The sequence below is a fragment of the Ischnura elegans genome, chromosome 3 (assembly GCF_921293095.1).
Source record: "Ischnura elegans chromosome 3, ioIscEleg1.1, whole genome shotgun sequence".
Taxonomy (NCBI): Eukaryota; Metazoa; Arthropoda; class Insecta; order Odonata; family Coenagrionidae; genus Ischnura; species Ischnura elegans.
Genome location: NC_060248.1, coordinates 64,595,797 through 64,615,707, shown reverse-complemented (window position 1 = coordinate 64,615,707; position 19,911 = coordinate 64,595,797). Strand labels below are relative to the sequence as shown.

The window sequence follows — 19,911 nt, the reverse complement described above, 5'->3', positions numbered from 1 at the left end:
GGAAGAAATCAAATTTCACGATTTTTCGTTTTGAAAACTTGAAACTTTTGCACTCAATCATAATTATCTTGGCAGCTAAACATTTCGTCATTAAAATCTACACCACAAAATAATGCGTAGTTTAGATATTTCCTTAATAGAGCTGAAAATGTACATAATTTTGATGTTGCTTAGAAGCAACATTGGGTTATAATGGGTTAATCCCTTCATTTGAAGACGTCAGCTTGGATGATTATACCGGAAAGTAGAGGTTAAGTACTGGTATCGCGCCGCTGATACCTGCATGTATTTCTGTATGGCACTTCTTATACAGACCTCCATACGTCTGTGGAACGTCATGTCACGAGGCCCTTGGCCTTCATTGTAATGAGGTATTCGGACGTCGAGTTTCCCTAGCCTTATTTCCCTTTTGTCCACCACTGACACAAATAATCAAATCCTTCAGTCGCTCGCCACGATCCAAGCTGTCTCCATTTTTCTTTAATATCATCTTAGCGCTAGTGAATCCATAACAAAGAGCAAAGGACTCAGCTCTGCTATACGCCCGCAGCTAAAATCTACCTCCCCTATGAATCTGAAAACAAAGCTGCTGCTTTACCACAGTTTAATTAAACGTATCCTATCTTACGCATCCCCGCCCGGCTCCAAGCTCCATGGTTTATGAGCAACAAAATTATTAGAAAGGGCTTTAATTTAACTCCACTATTAATCAACTTAAATCTCTTCTTCTATCTTTTTTAAAATCATTTCATTCGACGAACAACGTAATGCTGACTTCCCTTTGGGAATACAGCTCATCACCGTCAGATAAACATGAAGTTCCTGAAATTTCCCTTAACCCTCACCACATTCCCACTCCTACCTAATTGAATTTGAAATTATGCCATGACGTCACCTTAATTTTTTATTATTTTGAAACCAAGATTCACTGACATATTCAGTAGACATCTGCAAAGCAGGGATCTTGAGTTCATGTAAAAAAACAGCTAAGTATATTCAGCGTAGGAGTAGTAGCGTTTGTGAATTTTATTTCATTTCAATTTATTTCCATATCATTTATTATTGTTGGTTTTTGTCTATTATTTTTGAGAATATTTAACAGTAAAATTCATAAGCGGATATGGTACAATATCATAAAAAAATACGCTTTCAATAGTAATCGAACTTCATCGAACTTTCATGGAGATGAGTGCGTGTCAAACTATTCCGAGGTCATCCTTGGTACTCTCCGTCGTGAGACCTGACCGTTACTTACTCTCTGTTTGTTACTGGAGATGGAGGCGTCGATTTGACTAGGCACGTGTGCGCAACTTGAGCATTTGCTTCGCTCAGAGATGAAAGGGTAGCATTGGAGAGGCGTGAGTGAGTGAGTGTTAGTTTTAGGTGGTGGGGAATTGGGACGAATTCACGAGCGACCTGATAGCGGAGTCGTATTCAAATCCTGAAGCGCCGAAGTTGCGTGCATTACTGGTTGGTGAAGCTGCCAGTACATATTTGAAAGAATATTTTAATTTGTTCTGAAATGTTTAGTACATTTTTTATTTTTGTAATTTTTTAAATATCTGTTAAAATCTCAAAATTTGTTTACAACGATAAGAGGGCTATTAAATTACAACAAGAGCGGGGTAAATTTAATGGTTAGTCATTCGTTTATGAACTGAATTTGTAGTTGAAATAATGATATTATGATCCATTCCAGTTATTAATTATGGATAAATTTTAGTTGTATTTTTTGTACATACCGAAAGATATTTTTTGAAAGGAAAGTGAATGGTCGGTAGCTTGAGCGCACGGTGGATAGGTATTGAGTGTTTTTTTCTCTTCGACCATTATTGAGGATACATTGGTGGTATGCGTTTCAGTTTTCAAAAAGCTCTGAACTGGAATGGAGAACGAGACGAATTATTTCCTCGTTTAACCAGATATTGTTGTCGGCAAGGATTTTGCAGATTTTTAATGCGAATTGTGCTTGGCGGACGTCGACTGTTGCTCTCGCGGTTTTTGGCTTTTATGAGAGACAGGGGTGGAAATTAATGCCAAGAAAGCTGCAACATGATAACCCAGCATGCCTTCCTAAAGTTAACTACTTTTAGCTTCTATATTTAGCCTGCTTTAAACCGCCAGCTTGCGCTAACACTCATTTCATGTGGGTAATCCATTTCACGGGAAATTCTAATCATTCATTGAACATTTTTTTCTTCGTACATAACGATAACTTATGTGGCTTCTCCCTCGGTTGGTGATGGGATGGATGGTCAATATAGTATGTGTTTAAATTTCTGATCCCAGCTTGGGCAAATAGTCTTGACCTTGTATTTTACTCACTTATTATTTCAACCAGACGGTTGGTTTGGATAGGTGAGGGATAGTACACCCCAACTTAGCCACTGGCGTATGATAATTACAAATTTAAGGTAGGGGAGCCAGTTCCTTTCCCTAAGCCAACACCTTCTCTGATGATTTTATTTTACAGCGTCCAAATACTTCACTCTTGGTTGGTACCAGGGACCCATCGATTCACGTTCGCATTATTTATTGAGGTGGCTTGTGAGATAGTATGTTCAACAGTTATGATTGTGCCGTGTTTCCGACGAGTGTCTGTGGTTCCTAGGCTATAACGTGGAGCGACTGGTGATATAATTAATGCAGCAAGGATATTTTTTAGAAGTTAATATTTTTAAAAATTATATTTAAAAAATGTTTTAATCTGATCGGGTTTTCATAAACGACGATGTTCTATCCGACATGATTGAGTGCGATAGCTTGAAAGATGAAGGACTGCATGAAGTTTAAATCACTGCTGATGGACGCGGTATAAATTTTTATAAAAGGTAAATTTTCAGGGATCGTATAATAATAGGCAGCGGCGGCGCAAAGGATTCGCCATCCCCCCCGCGAAAATTTTCGTGGGGCCCAAATATATGCTATTTTGTATAATTAAATGGAAATGAATTAAATGCTTCCTATTCTATGTAAAAACCTACGTATGATTTTGTGATTATGAGAGTGTGGTTTACGGCATCATAATAGTTGAATGTGTTTAATTCCATCGTATAAATGAAATATTGTATTTTTTGGGAGTTTTCAAATTTTTTGAAAGATCACACGACTTATATGATGAAAAATTAAAAATATATACTAGCGAACTCACACATTTTCCAAACACCACAAAATTTAACTGTAGAAGAGGTTTTCTCATAGTTCGCAGAGTTGACAGTTCGCTCCACTTTTACAATTTTTCAACTCATATTAATAAATTTGTTTTCAATTAATGATGAGTTCGTAAAATATTTTACAGAAAGTTATCATAATACTAAACTTATCTATCAAACAAAGTTTATTCTTTGAGTTTGCCAAAGGCCAATCTCCTCTTTTTCACAGCAAAAAACTTTTCAACCACTTCGTTGATATCGATTTTCATAGTTTCTTCATGTTCTCGTCGCGGGAGCCCCTTCGGGCCGGGGCTACACCGCGTAGCCCTTATCGCCGCCACTGATAATAGGTAAACAACTATTTAATTTGGGACCTATGTTTGGGTTATCTTTCCCTGAACTATTCAGTTAACACATTCCATGCGGCCAAAAAAATCTTGGGTGTTCCGGGTGACGGAATTTTTTTATTTTAATTTCCAATAGATTTCGGTTTAAAATGATTACCTTGATATCTAAAGTTGCCGATAACATACGGGAAATATTTATTTTTAAACTTTTTTTTCGTGACATCTTATGATGTCGTCCGCCATGGCGAAACAATGAACGTATGCAACCGGCAATACACCAATACCCGCAAATTCTATTTTTGAAATTGCAACAAACCCCTTCTAATTCTAAAGTTCATTTCAATTTTAGTTGCTAACATTAAATAATAATAAGTACTGGATATAATTTTGACAGTAAAACTGCAATATTTTGTGAAGTATTTTTAGCTTCCTGCATATCGAAAACAAAACAAATGATTAGAAACACTGCAATGGTCCGGGCAATGGTCTATTGGGTTCTCTACAGCAAACTTACATTTTTTCCGCACATTTGGCAATTCACAGTATAGAACCCGATTGGCTAGGTCCTTCCAAAGTAATACGCCGAGGAAGCCTTAGCTAGGAAGCAATATAAGTCGATGAAGAAGAATACACATTTTTCTTCATTTTTTTTATTCCAAAAATTTGCTGTAAGCTTTCTCTGCATGACTAATACAATGCTTTTTTTGAAAGTAAACCATTACTATTATACATATTTAATGTTTTATTTTAGTTTAAAGTAAAATACATTGTTGTAAAAATAAATATAGCACTTATCAAAAAATAGTATACAAAATAAAGAGTTACTTTTTCATTACACTTAAAAATACATATTCAATATTTCTCTGGCATCTTCCCATGATATTCAATGAAACAGGGACGGAGACATAATCCGGGCTCATCCGGACAATCTGGGCAGAAAGTGGTGACGGTCTTCCTGACTCCTTTGGTGTGACAAACGCGGCATCGCTTTTGTTTCCGTCTATTCCCCCCGTCGGCAGGAAAGAAATCGGGAAAATGAGATTCGGGGGGCTTGGGTGTGGATGGACGTGAGGTAGGGCCTGTTTGTGCTCCTACCAGGGATCGTATTAGCTCTATGCGGAACTCGTACAGCGTTTTTTTGTGTCCACTGTATTTTTGATACAATAAGTAACTATTTATAATGATCAACTGAAAGATGTGTATTCCTAATTTCTTATACCACTTGACCGATTTATGCTCACAGGGGTAATATGCTAGCATTTGGTCGCCGTGATCAATGCCTCTCATAAATTTGTTATACATAACTATCGCCTCCGGTTTTAATTTCAATATTCCTTTTCTGTTCGGGACCTCAAGCAACTGGCTCCCATACTCGGAGGTGATGACCAAAACGTCTCGTTTGTCCCTCCATTTCAAGACGCAGATGCCATCATGACTCCACTGCTTTACTATTTCACCCTTCTTAATTTTTTGGGACACAATTTCCTTGGGATTCCCTGCTCTGTTTACCCGCAATGTGCCTGTGCAATATATTTCCTTTCCCAGAAGTTCTCTAGACAATTGCACACTGTTGTAGTAATTATCTAAATAAACAGAATGGCCAAAACCCTCTCGGCCCTGAAGTAGTTTATGTACTACATTTCTTACGTGCCCCTGCCCTCCTACTTCCTTGTCTGCAGACCCAGTGTATACCAGCATTCGAATTACTATTCCGGATGATTCCGTTAACAAATAAATTTTAATGCCATATTTATGACGTTTTCCTTTCATGTACTGTCGAAAAATCAGACGGCCTCTCCATAAAACCATTGATTCATCCAACGATAAATCTTTAGCGGGTGAATAAATGGCATGCATTCTACCTTGAAAATGATTAATCAATGGCCTGATTTTGAACAATTTGTCTTCTGGTAGAGGCTCATTTTCCGTAGGATTTGCAGCGAAATGAAGCGTTTGCAAAATGCCAAGAAACCTATCCCGAGGCATGTACCGTGAAAAGCACGTTAAATTGAATAAATCGTCCTTTTTCCAATAATCCTGGATTCTATTAAGCCTAATTGTTCCCATGTGGAACAATAACCCAAGGAACTTTTGAAATTCGTCTCTCGACATATGTTTCCAGTCGGCTATTCTGGAATGTGGCGATACATTTGCCGATTGAAGGGTCTCAGCCTGCCTGTTGGTTTCTGAAACCAAGAGGTCGTAAAATGCCTCATTGGCTATGAGGTCAAAATAATTGCGTGGGTGATTGCCAGCAGGGGATTCCTTCAACCCGGGACAACCAGCAAATGGCATCCGTGTGATAGCAGGCTGCTCATTTTTCCACATTTCACAAAATCTATCGGTACCTGAGGGGTTTGGTGCCATGGTTTCAATGATGGTATCAGTTGCAGAAATATTGGTCCTGTCAAGCTCAGAATCTCCAAGGTCCTCGTCCTCGCTCTCATCTTCGCTGTCGCTGATTTCAGGGTGGAAGTCTTCCGCGCTTTCCTCCCATAAATCCTCATCTTCTCCCGAAGAATCTGTCTCAGATAGTAGCCTCCTCAAGTCGTCTTCGGTCAATCTCTGTGTTAGGGCTCGCGAAGGATCATTCTTTGAACATCCTAGTTATTGATTACAAAAATTATTTAATTATTGCAAAAAATAAAAAGATGTTTTAAATTGAATAAATTTTCCAAACTGCACTCGCAGATACTGAAACTCACCGGAGACAGATGGTCCTGTTTCTGCTTCAGTTTTCTTGCCATTTTCATCTTCTTCCAACTTTCTCTTTCTCCTATTTCCTGCTCCTTATTATACGAATATAAATACATTATTAAGATATTTATCCTACTGAACATGAAAGAATGAGTGTTGAACACTTACCAGAATTGAGTACGGTTGTGGTGGTATCTTCTGAATGGGAGATATATTTCTTCCTGTGCATTTCGAACGCCTACAGTCGAAAACGCAATATATCTCACGGCAGCACGTATGTAAGCTGAACTCTTGAGCTGAGGTGCAGAATCAGAATGCCGTGTGGTAGGACAGAGCACCATTCGCGACTAACATTTGAAGGAAGCATGCGTGGAGTGACGGTAGTAATGAAACAATGTTTCAACCTCCGGGAGTAAGCCCCTGAATAGAGAATTTTCCAGACAGTTTGTAAAATGGACTCTTCATTCGAATGGACGGAAGGGGACAGGTGAGCGAGGTATAAGAAACAATGTAAGACCTCCTGCGTAGGAAGCTCAAATTATCATGTGCTGCTAGCGTTTTATAAACACCGGGTCGGTAATTGTGTGCTGCATTGGAGCGGAGGAGCGAGGATATGTAGCAATTTTGGAGCGAGGAAAAAAACTCACCATGAAACTTATATTGACCAAGTGAAACACCTATGAGTTCCTCCCTGCCCGTCGTTATATCAATACACAAATTTTACGCAATGATAACAAAGAAATAAGAAAAAAATATATGAGGTGACGAAGAGCATGACCCAAAATTTTGAAAAATTGCGAAAAAAAAACAAAGATAAGATGTAGTGGATATATAAGAATTCAGAAACGGACAATACCATTGAAAAGAAGGAATCTTAATTTACTTAATTGCGTCGAAAAAAGACATTCTGGAATAAAACCGGGCGCGAAAAAAAATAATGAAACGACGTACTACTGATGACATCTTATGATGTCACCCGCCACCCAGTGAAGACATTCGTGACATCTTATGATGCCACCCGCATGGAACGTGTTAAGAGATGCTTGAGATGCGCGGAAAGACTTTGAAAGGCTAGGGTTGGTTGAAAAAGATGAGATGGAAAACTGTTGAGGGAATTTGCGATGAGGGAGGGATACATATGCACTGGGAAGGGTATCGAGGTTGAGAGGGAGGAAAAGAGAGAGAGGGAAGGAGTGGGGGATGATTTTAACCTCCGGTGGGAGGGAGGGCGGTCACGTGGGACTCATTCGGCGGGGGAGGGGCGGCTACTCCGCGGTCGGAGGGGGAGTAGGGGAGGTACGGCTAAGAGGAGACCGTCCGGCTGCGGCGGGCAGAGTCAGTCGCTTGGCTGTTGTGCCGGCGGTAGGTCACTGCCGTTGACAGCAAGAGAGGAGAGAGAAAGAGGGTTTCTGATTGGAGAAGGGCGAAGGAGAGAGATAAAGAGAGTAGGCACGCATAGCAAAAGCGAGAGGGCCAAGAAGAGAGAGAGAGCTTTGAAGAAATAGGGGGTCGAAAGACCAGTTCAGTTGTTCTAATTGTTTTCCATTTTCTCCAAAAAAAATAGTGTGTGTGTTTTCTGTGTCCGTTTCCTTTCTGTTGCCCTGGCAAATAGTTGGAACGGAGGGAAATTGAACGTTCCCCGAAGAAAAGTTTACGAAGAGAAGGTGTTGTTATTATTTTTGGAGATAGGGAAAAAGGGAAAGGAAAATAGATTTCGTCTTCTTCTTCATCCCCAATACTGAGAGTCGCTCTCAGAAAAAAGCGCCCTCTGCCTTTTGGTTATGCTCTCCCGCCCTCAAACTCTCTCGCCGCCAACTTAGTCTTCGGTTTCCCTCTTCCCCGCATCGGAGAACATCTTCACCCACCGTCAAAAAGTTTCCCAGCGCGCCGCACGAGAGATTTTTAACCCGCCAAAGAGGAGTCCTCCCAAGTGTCTTCCCGAGGACCTGCTGCTATCCAGAGGATTAGGACGAAGGACAGAGGCGTGAGCGGTGAGTCGAAACTTCAAAATCTCTTCCAGAGGAATCCCCTATTCCTTCCTCGCCCAACTTCAGTTCCCAATGTTCCGTAACGTTTTCTCTAGAGCGTTTCCAGTGTTTTTATTGTGACGATAGCCCTTGCTCGTTTTCATGTGCCGAGGAGTGGTGAATCAGGAGGATATAACTGTGCCGTGTTATCGACTAGTGTTTGTGGTTCTTAGAATGTAATGTGGAGCGACTGTTCTAGCAGTCCTAGTGATATTATTAATACAACAAGGATATTTTTGTTAGAAATTGATTTTTGCACTCTCAGGATTTAAAAATATTTGTTTTAGTCTGATTGGGTTTTCATAAACGACTATGTTCTATCCTAAAAGGTTTGTGTGCGATATCTTGAACGATGAAGGACTGCATGGAGGTTTGGCTGCTGATCAACATAACATGGACACGACCGTTTAAACGCTATGTAAAGTTTCCATAAAAACGAAATTATAGCTTCTTTTGCATGTGGAAGTAGGTTATTAATATGATACACGCTTCCCATTAATTTTTCTCGCCTTTTAATTTAGCAATTGCACATGGTTATTTTTAATCAGTGCTTGCATTTATTTTCGTGTAAAATGCGCGTACATTTATTTTGATATTGGCCGAGTAAGTGCACTTTTTAAAAGTAATGATGGTACTTTTCCATTGTATTCTGTTGAAAACAATTTTCCCGCGCATTTATTTTGCAGTCTTTATTCTTGAAACCTTTGGAAGATATTGTGTTGAAAATGTTCATTCGAGCGGAAGTGGCCAGAAAAAGTTGAATCAGTGGAATCAGTCTTAGTGTTTAATTTTAATGGACGTAGTTCATTTGGCGAATGTGTTGTTTTTTGATTGTTTTTCTCCGTAAAGTTAATGTTATTGATCCAATTAGGTCATATGTTTGATTTAATTGCCCATCTCTCTATTGAAAGTGGTAGCCTTATAGATATTTATAGCTTTGCTGTAATACAGAAACGATGGAATTCACCCGTAAAGAATAATTATGAAGCTCTGTTTATGTGCAATATACTTTGACATAAATATCAATGTTTTCTATTTTTGCTTGCAAGCCAAACATCGCGGTCGTCGAAACGAAAAACCCAATTCATCTACATGCTACCCCGCAAGCCACCTAAGTAGACGTGTAGCGGGAGGTGCATGGACACTAGCCATTTACCTGTAAAATTACAAAAAAGAATGATATTTGCGTTGGTAGGGCGATTTCACTGCGGCCGAAATTTATTGTCCATTTGTTGTTATAAGAAGATCTAATACCTTTACCTATCCGCTAGGCAAACCATCTCTCTCATTCTATCGTTTTTCTCAGACGTGAAAATGAAGTGCGGTTTGATATGATATATCCAAATATGTTTTCCATGTAACTCTGAAAGGTAGCTCTCTGTTCTTAGTTTCTCAAGCAATCTAACCCCAGTACGTAGCGTCGGAGACTCGTAGTACCTCGCATACAATATCACGTAGAAGCTTTTTAACGCAAAGTGCGTGTCTCAGTGCTCTACTTCATAGTTTTCGCTCCCCGTCTCAACGCTGTCGCACCGCCGCCGCCACCGAGCCTCCTCGGAGTTTCCTCCGCCAAGAACGGCGTCTCTCCTCGCTGCGTTCGCTCGCACTCGGTGAAAACGGTTCACGGACCCTCCTCATCCTCCGTCCGGCCTGGAATCCTCCTTGCGTCCCTCTCCCTTCCCCGAAGTCGCACAGCCTCTCTTCGGACGGTGGCCGGTGCAGGTCCTGGCTCGGCCGTCATGGTGACACACTCCTTTCCCTCCTTCGGCCGCCTCTCTATACACCTCTCAGCTGATGGCCGCCCCAGACAAGCGCTTTCGGGTTGTGCCTACCTGTCCAACGGAGCCGTTTCTCTTCCTCCATCGTCTTTCCAGCTCATGACGGATGAGGATCAATTGGTTGAATAAACTCTCGTGTTTACGCGCGGGTAAGGAAATCTGAGGCAACCTATTTTAGCTTTCGGAAAAGCAGCAACTTCTTTGGAATCCTCAGATTTTCTCAGCGGCGCGCTAACCCGAGAGAATTTTTTTCATTAAATTACATTATATTCATTAAACTTCTCTCAGGTTTGAGCGCGAATGAGAAAATCTAAGACAACCTATTTTGGCTTTCATAAAGGCAGCAATATATTCGGCTGCCTAAGATTTTCTTTCCCGCTTGCAAACCCGAGTGAATTGTTTTCACTCTGTTCGCCGGGAAAGTGTCAAATCGTACATGATGGATTTTTTTTTCAATGAGTGGGTATTTCATAGTGTAGCCTATCTATAACTATAGAGAATTTAAAGTGATGCCACTTTCTGCACATCTTCAATGCTACTACAAGCATGTCACAAAAATTTGCGGAAAGATCTTGTGCTTTCTTTTGGAATTTATTTCTTCCATCGGTTTGCTGGCAAAGAATAAGTTATCTGAGGAGGGCCTCGAACTTTCTCACAGTACTCTTCCCCTTCCATGCCCTCTTCTTTTTCCGTTTAACCGCCAGAATTCTCGTCCGTCTTCCCGATAAAAAAAAACGTCTGTTTACTTCTGAGGTTTGACGAGCGTTCTGCGTGCCGCTCTTGGGAGTGGACAAGGCTCTCCGAAGAGTGCGGTGGACTTTCACTCGCGCTCCGCCGCGGAGGCAGGGCTCACGGAGTAGTGTTTTGGCGCGGGTGTTTTCCATCGGTTTGCGTCACTACGCCTGCAATAGGTCAGTTAGGTTGAGAACGGAATGTTCGCGCGCCGCGGTGCCCACACCCTTCATCCTCCTCTCGCACGACAAGGCGGGCAAAAGGACCGCCAACGCTCTTGACCACCTGGACCTCTTAATTCCCAGGGACACCTCCTTACGATCTCCCTGAATGAGGTTGAAATATCTTAGGAAACTGACGTTGGGAGAAAATCTTCCCTTCGACCGGTGAAGTCCAAATTTGGAAGAATTATCATCTGGACCTCAAAATCACATAGACCATCCTTATAATCTCCCTCAGTGAGATTGAAGTACAGTAGATTCCGGTTAATGGGTCCACCGGTTACTTGGGGCAGCCGCTTAATTGGGGCAAATCTTGAAGAACCGAATCCAATTCAAGAATATCCCAGAGTTTTCTCCGCTTAATTGGGACAGCATGCCGCTTTATTGGGCCATGAGTCGGCGATATTGACTCTATGCTCGCGACGAAATTAAAATTTTTTCGTATCAGAATACCGTTTTTTATATCTTCCTTCGTTAATTTAGTCTTATTTTTCTCAAGTGTACCTATTCTTGCCTTAATCTTAAAACTCTTGTTCTTATACCATCCGTGTGAGGAATAGGATTCCGTTTCCCGACCATGAGACCTCATTCAATGTAGTGATGTGTTCAAGAGGAGAGGACTACTGTGGCAGGCTATAGGTGATAGAATGAGTCCGGGATAGTTAGAAAGAGCTGATGACACCCGTGGTGAGGGTGTAAGAGCGAGTGCGGGCCAATTTCTAGGAATTACAGGCTGATTTTGAGCAGAGGAGACAGTTCGAGGCGAACAATTTCGCTTACAAAGAGCTTTTTGTTTGCAGCATCTTGAACAAAATTCAACTTACTCATGAAATCTATCCTTTTAATTCCTTTTCCTCTATACAACTGAGTAGTCACTATTGGAAAACTACGAATCTTCGTTCCTTTCTATTTTTCCCATTACTCTCCCAGTAGTCTATGCATGCACAAAAGTCATTTTTCTCTTCACTTCTACCTAGTCATCTGTGAACTAACAGTCTAAAACCAGTTTCAATGGTGCGCATATTTGGTGGGATTTATCTCGTGCTCTACGATCTAAGTGAACCTAGGATAAGTGGTATTGTTTTAGTTCTGAGAGTTTAGTGACGCTCCATTTCTTGAATTATATGCCATGTTTAGACCTTTTATTCGCTGAAATTTGCTATACTCGACAAAAATAAAGATTATCCTAATTCAGTCATCTCCGTTTGGCTGATATTACCGGGGTGCCGAAATTGGCGATAGCTCAGTTATTGAAGCAACAGGATAAACTAAGAGAGGAATGGAGTCACAAAGGAAAGCAAGCATCGTCTATGAAACGCAAGCGTCAACGTAAGGATCCAGATGTTGAGGACGCTTTAAATCAATGGTAATCCATTGTAAGCGATCGAGGGATTTGTGTAAGCGGTCCAATTTTAAATAAGAAGTCAGAGGAACTAGGTTTGAAACTTGGTCATGACCATTTTAAGGTAACAGATGGTTGGCATCTCGATGGAAGACCAGAAACGAAATAAAATTCAAGAGAGCTAACGGAGAAAAAAGTGCTGATGTTGTGAGTGCTGAGGAGTGAAAATTGAACGAACTGCCCAAGTTACTCCTGAATTTTTGCGCCGATGGCATTTACAATGCCAATGAAACGGGACTGTAATACCGAGCAACACCTAATGGCTCTTCTTATTACAGTCATGTAGGACCAACGGGGTTCAAAAAATCGATGGATCGCATCACTGTTTAGTATTGTTTAAATGTTTCGGGAACTGATAAAAAAAACTCTTCTGGCAATTCTGGAAAGTGCTAAGCCTCAATGCTGTAAAGGGTTAAGAATAAGCAGTTTACCATCCGAGTACCAAGCCGATAGCAAGGTAGCGATGACAGTGAGTCTCTTTACGCAATGATTGACCAGTGGGGGTATAGAATTAGCATGGAAATCAAGAAAGGTTCTTCTTGTACTTGACAACTGTACGGCACATGCTAATTGCCAAAATGTGTGTTAAAAAATTTTCAGTTGGAATTTCTGCTTGGAAACAACGTCCTTGGAGTAACCAATGGATATGGGGATCATTAAAAATTTGAGAACACTTTGACATAGGAAATAAGTAGATAATATTCTAGAATCTATAGAAGATAACCTTCGGATATCATCATCCACCGCCAACGCGCTAAGCTCAAGGGTGAACATTCAACAAGCATTATTGTTTCTGGCTTAAAGCTGGCCCGTGGTCAAATAATTCAAAATTGTTTTTTCATTGCGATTTCTAAAGTTTCAGTGCAGTGTTCAACATTACAGCAGAATCTGTAAATGTATTCAACTCCAAACTGTGCCACATAGCAAGCCATGAAGAGCTCGATAATATTCACTGCAATATTGGACCAATGAAAACTGTGAACTTGATATTGCTGAAACCATATTACACAGGCAACAGTGAAGCTGAAGGTGAGGATGGTGATGGAGATGAAATCGCACCTGAACGTAGCTAAGTGATAACTCTGGATGCAAGGAGGTTCATTAAAGGTTTACGACTCTTCTTCATGTAAAAGGCAATGAAGATATCCCACGGTCGTCATTGGATTTCCATGCCGACTTGGGTCGTACGACGAGGACGACGAGAATGCTGCAGAGAACATAAGACAAATTCCTTGGACGAGGAGATACGATTTGAAATGAAAGTAATTGCATGTTTAGGAATTTAAGGAATCACATATTATTAACTAATTAACCGTGAACTTTTCTTCAATAGGAGTAAGTAAATGACATTCATCCACCATTGCCTGAGACTGTGAAAAATATTTTCAACTAAGATTAATATCATTCTTTAAAATGTTAATAAATTAACTAATCTCGCTGATTTATTATACAAATTAATTGTTTAATAAACGTTGTTTGTATATTAACCATTCCTTAGTCTTCTTTAAAGAATTCTAGAATTCTATCATTTCAAAGTTTTTTTTATGTACATGTATAGGATAGTTCGCTTAATTGGGGCAGCCGCTTAATTGGGGCAAAGTGTGCCTGTCCCGATGTGTCCCAATTAACCGGAATCTACTGTATATTATTTAAACTGGCGTTGGAAGAAAATCGCCCCTTCGACCGGTGAATTCTAAACTCACATCACACATCAGACAAATTTTCCTTCCAGAGCATTTTTATTCCTATGAATTTACAATTTCTTTCCTCACCTCCTCCCTTCAAGATCTTTCCTTAATGGCTTCCCTCTCATCCCCCAATAACTCCTTTATAACCTCTCATCCCTCTTCATTACACTTAAACATCAAATTCATCATAAAAAGAAAATCAATAACAATATTAATTGAACATAAACATTCATATCAAACGTTACAGAAGCTTTATCAAGTGCTTAGATCTTTTTTAAACCTGAAGGAGAATACGGGACAACTTTGTTGGGGACACGAGGCATGATAGCCAGATGAAAATAATCGTAGAAGGACAGGTGGAAGGGAATAAGGGCAATAAATGGCCCCGAATCAATTATATGTGACAGGTTGTTGAGGATGTAAAAGAGAAGAAATATAGGATGCCATTTCCGCTTCTTGCGCTTGCAATTCTACGAGGACGGATATGAGAATGGAGATATTGAGGGAAGGGTTGACGGGAATGTGCGACCTCAGTCACATCAAGGAAAACTATCAAGAAGAGCGGATTGAAGCGCTCCGGTCCCGTGACTTGCCCTATAGGTCATGGTACCGCTCAGCGGAAGATCAAAATATTCTAGCGTTTCTGATAGAAAGTTGCATCCGCAACAAGTCTGCAACAACAGATATTTTAAGAGGAAAGTCGCGCTTTAGATTTTTCACGGTCGCAAAATTTGAGGCGTGACGTATTTTTTCTAAGGACGTCAAACAAATTATCTCAGTCTCTACGGTTGGATTCGATAACAAGTGACTCTTTCGTAAGGCTCTGCAGTTCATATATTTATTTGGTCAGAAGATTGTTCATTTTGAATTCAGATTTGCGTCCCCCCTAGATTTCATGCAAATTTGGGGTATGATCCGGGTATCGCTTCATTCCTCCTCCACCGGTCTAATCTTGCATTTTTTCTTGGCGTATAACTCGTATGAATCCCGTGCAACCATTTTTACCTTTTATAATTTGAACGTTTCTGGTTGTACAGAGTCAAACGGTGTAACATTTTTCTGCATCGCAAATATAAAAAAAAATGACATCAGAGAACATGCTGAGGTAAAATTTTTCGATCTGAGTTACAGAAAATGTTGACTTTGTATACTCAGAGCATTTCAGGATATATCATTAGTTTCGAAGACGCAAGAAGTCATGGTTTTAAAATAGTAAGGTAGAAAATGATTGTGAGAGGGTCATATGTAGGAGAGGTATTTGTTGGGAATGGGTGGAGAATGGGTATCGGGTGATGAACTTGTGGGGGATATACAGCACTTCTTATTTGGTAAGATGAATATGTTGTTTCGTTAGGGAAATGTGCTGCTAAATTGGAATGAAAGTAGATAAGAAAGGAAGAATTAAATTGCGTAGTTGCGAAAAGTCCTCTTGAGCGAGGTTGAGGGGTCCCCTTGAGGTTGCGGCCACAGAGGCATCAGGATATTTATCGTTTCTCCCGAAATCAGTCAGTCCATATTAGTCATCATCGCGACCTTCCCCTTCGTAAAATTTTCTACCTTTTTTAAATAAGCGTTGTCGTTTTCTTCCTTCCTCATGTTCTTGCTTGCTCGGTCCGCGGGCGTTGACGGCGCGAAACCACTTTTAGTCCCCTTGCCGCGATGCGGTTGCTCCCTCACCACCAACCACTCTCCATGCCTCTTTGTGTTTCACCGCCTCCCTCGCATCCATCTTCTCCATTTCAAGGGAATCCCTCACGCAACGCGTTCTATGTCTTTTCTTTACACCCTCTGTCCTCTTGGTTCGGTTGGTTGGTTGATTCTGCGAGGCAGATACCGGCAGCCATACGATTAATGGTCCGTTTGACAAAAGATCGTTATTAACTCTTTGTAACCCACGCCTGTTTCTGGGAGAAATTAAATTTCAAGACTTCTCATGTTAAAGAAGTTAAAAATTTCAGCTCAATCATAATTATTTTGGCTGCTACACATTACGCCATTAAACTTTACAGCACAAAAGAGAACGTCGTTCAAATCTTTCCTGAATAGAACTAAAAATGTATTCATTTTTGATGCTACTCATAAGCAACATTGGGTTATATTGGGTTTGGAATGGACAGGACTATCCGCGGATCCTAAAACGCTTCTTGGCGAGGATAATATTTAATTAGTAAGGTGAATACTTGATAAGATCTGTTGGGTGATCTTAATGAACGGGTGAAAAATATAATTTGGTAGTATTTTTTGAAGGTTTTGAAAAGTGGTGATACAGGAGAATGATGAAGATCAGTTTTGGAATATAGATTCTAAAAGAGTAGTAGAGAAGTGTTTTGAAAGCCTTGGATAGAAGATGAGACAATTCAACCGGCCCCATCATGAGAAACGATGGTCCGGTGAAAATAATTGTTGATGGAGATTAAGCTTTATTAAGCTGATAGGAGAACTGAATGTAGTGTTACGTCATTCAAATCTTCGGGTCGATGACTGGAATATTTATATAAGGTCGGTAGTGAAGATTTCTCGGGGTTTTCACGACGAGTTCCTTGGAGATATGGAGGACTCTACCCGGTGCACACCCCGAGGTCCCCGTCTTCCTTGAAAGGAGATGTGGAGGACCTAACCAGGTGCAAAACCCGAGAAATCTTCACTGATATTGTTCGCCGGGAAATAACCAGACACTACATCATCTATGCAGGGTAACTGATATTGACCCTACTCCGTCGAAAAACGTGGTACATAAATCATAGTCTAGTGCCTTTATTCCGAAAGTAATCCATGTTGAAAGCACAAATGGTAATATCCACACTATTTTATTTATCACTTAACCGACCATGGTTTCGACACTTGGTGTCATTTTCAAAGTTTTAAAAATTAAGCCGGAAACGATTTTATACGTCTGAAATTAATATTGGAAATTAGCCTGATATTTTTGTTGCGTTTTGCGTAGAAGGTGAGAAAGATGGTGTGTGCGTGTGATCCGCGGCCGTCGTATAAACACGACCATCCTTCCCTCCTCCCCACCTCCGCTGCTCCATTGCCTCTTTCCTCCCCTCCCCTTATTCACTACTATTGGAACGCAACGGTACCTTCCGTCGGCGCTGTTGCGCGGGAAGTCCCCGAGGAAGATGAAACGGGAGGAGAGCGCTCACTGCTGACATGCACGGGGAGGAGTTGTTGCGGGTAGTCTCTTGAGGGAAGCGTGCTCGAATACTTTTGGAGGAGTTTGACATCTCGCAGTTCGGGTTTTGAGAGCGTAAAAGAAACCTAAAATGGCAACTTATTTTATGCTTGATTCATTCATAAATATTATTTTTATCTTTATTATTGTTTTAATTTGTCTTTAGTTTTCACCAGTTTCAGTATTTTTCAGCTTCATGCTTTTTTTAAAGAGTACGGGTTCTCACCATGGCCATTGACAGGAGTTTTATGGTGATGTGGGAAAGGACTCATCCGATATATTTGTACCCAAGATCTTCGATTAGCATCCCAAAGCTCTAAATTCCAAATTGTCCACCACCCTTCCCCTTAATTACAATAAACGGGCCATTTTATCATCTACAGGGAATTAAGTAGCAAAAGGAACCTCCGCCGATATACTTTCACTTTAATTTTATCCATAATTATATTTTTTCTAGATGCATAATCTCGTTTTACGTAATAATTGCTTGTCTATTTTTACCACATGATTGATGAAATGTTTGCTCACCGACCGAATGGGGGTTGGTTGGTGGTCTCTTTCGTTGCAAAGGGAGTAACCGTGGAAATGTGAGACGTTTAGAAAGGTCCGATTTTGCCTTTGACGCCGAGATCACAAGGGCGCAGCGCGGCATCAACTAATTAGACACACAAGCGGGAGAATGTGAGGATATCCAACGGGGGGTGTCAGATTTTATAGCTCCCAGCTGCCTCACGATTAGAGACCATGGCAGGAGTGAGCTCTTATGAACTTAGCTCTCTCTCTCTCTCTCTGGTTCTCTCAGAGTCAAAACAAGGTTAACGTCGAAGAGAATTTCTCCTGTACTTCATGTGTGGAATTTCTCGCAAAATAATGAAACAATCTTTTATTGTTTCCATACGATTCACTCGCTTACTCGGTTGTTAAATCTGATTTAATAAATAAGCGAAGCTATTGGTGCGTTTAATATTCACATGCAGTGCAATGGGACGAGCTGGGTATAGTATGCTTTCTTTCAGTATCATAGAAGTCATGAAATCGATAAACGAAAAAATAATTCTCTCATACAGAGCATAGATAGAATTATATTGTTTCCGGGTTTCCTACTTTTACTATGTGAATTTTCCATAGATGTCGAAGATCAACGATACACAACGCTAGAAGTATTTGGGTGATTATAAGCCAAATAAATATTTCATGGAGTGTTCTCCCGTTCAACGTCATGCCATTTATTTTTTAAATCTTCATGGTGGGTATTGTTAGTTTAAGTGCCTTATAAAGCTATAGAAATGAACTTAGTCAGAATTTTGATAAATGCACCAACGGAAAATACCAGCACATAATATGATAAATATTTTATTAAACGCATTGGCTTAGCTATTCGCACACACTGTACTCAATTGTAGTAGGAATCAGCAAAATCAAAAATCCACTCTACCCACCACAGTTCTTTGTATGAAACCTGTACGTGGCGTGGATTATGTGGATAACGATATCAAAACATTCATAATATCGAGAAATACCGCAGAATTCAGTAGTACAAATTATTCGTTAATCAGAGCTTGATACCTAAATGCACCTGGGTTATTTGTAATTGATATCGGAAAGTAATCGTTTAGCCCACCTCTAACTAATGTATGTAGCCCACCTCCAACTAGTTTCCTGTGTCACGGTATCTCTACTGTCACTAGTGAATGCTGAAGCCAATGCTGACGGGCTCACGCATTGTCCTAAAATTGTTCCACCCCACATAGTTCAATGTCCACTACCTCCGTGCTCCCAATCACCCAGCGACCTGATGCGATCCCTCGGACCCCATTTCGGCTCACAGTCCGCACGTTCCGAATGGCCAATGAGGTGCAAGGGTCGGCGCAGGCGGTCAGGTCAGGGGTTGTTCCTTCCCGTGGACCGCATCCCCATGGCGCCCATTGAGGCAGGACGCCACCTCATGGACCTCCAGCCTCATCGATCTCAACCCTCTCCTCTTCTCCCTTTCACCCTTTCCCATGCTTCCCTCCCCTCCAACATGTAGGTACCTCCAGCAAAGGTCGAGGTCTTCTTCCTCCTCGCTCGAAAGACGACTGCGACAAACGAAAGACAACGAATGACTCGTCGTGGGAGTTTTCTCGGCGGGGATCTGTGGATCTATAAAAGGAGGACGAGGATGACCGGAATCGCTAATGCCACTCAATCCCGACTGACTGCGAGAGCGACCTCTCTGTGTTCGTGGCGTCTCTCGACGTCCCTGCAAGTTTACTGTCGTCATAACCTTTGACGACGGCGGCGCGGGAGAACCCCGATGTGTTTTTGACGTGTTTCTAAACGTTCCTGATATTGAAGAGAGAGATTTTTTTCGTACTTTATTGATATTTTATTTATCCCATCAAGAAGATTTTATCAACAGAATACATCATTATCCATTTACCCATTCAATGCACCACGCGGATATCCATTTCCGGTCCAAGGATTTTTCTACGGCTGATCTATCAGTAACATTTATGGGGCCCGGAGGGACTTTTGAAGCTCTCTATCGCTTCGTTTTGCTCTTTTTACTGGATTCAGGCCGTTATTTCGTCGACAAAGTTCAAGGAGTTTTAGGAAGAGATTTTTCCACCTCGTCGTGAGTTCCATCTCGACTTTTATAAGAAGAAAGCTCCGTTCGTAGTGATTCGTGAGACTGTATAATCCAAGACGC

General features: G+C 40.9%; 2 protein-coding genes across 2 annotated transcripts in view; one reads left to right on the top strand and one right to left on the bottom strand.

The window, feature by feature from the left end:
* Positions 1–3,930: 3,930 nt before the first annotated feature.
* LOC124155936 (piggyBac transposable element-derived protein 4-like) lies at positions 3,931–6,611 on the bottom strand. The gene is made up of 3 exons (XM_046530167.1): positions 6,365–6,611; positions 6,205–6,288; positions 3,931–6,102 (listed from the first exon to the last, which is right to left on the bottom strand). The coding sequence occupies exons 1-3, from the start codon at positions 6,423–6,425 to the stop codon at positions 4,352–4,354; spliced, it is 1,896 nt and encodes a 631-aa protein (XP_046386123.1). The 5' UTR covers positions 6,426–6,611; the 3' UTR covers positions 3,931–4,351.
* Positions 6,612–7,545: 934 nt separating this feature from the next.
* LOC124155935 (histamine H3 receptor) overlaps positions 7,546–19,911 on the top strand; it is a 179,838-nt gene continuing 167,472 nt past the window's right edge. Inside the window, exon 1 of the mRNA XM_046530166.1 lies at positions 7,546–8,187. The gene's annotated coding sequence lies outside the window, so the exon portion shown is untranslated. The remainder of the gene's footprint in view (positions 8,188–19,911) is intronic.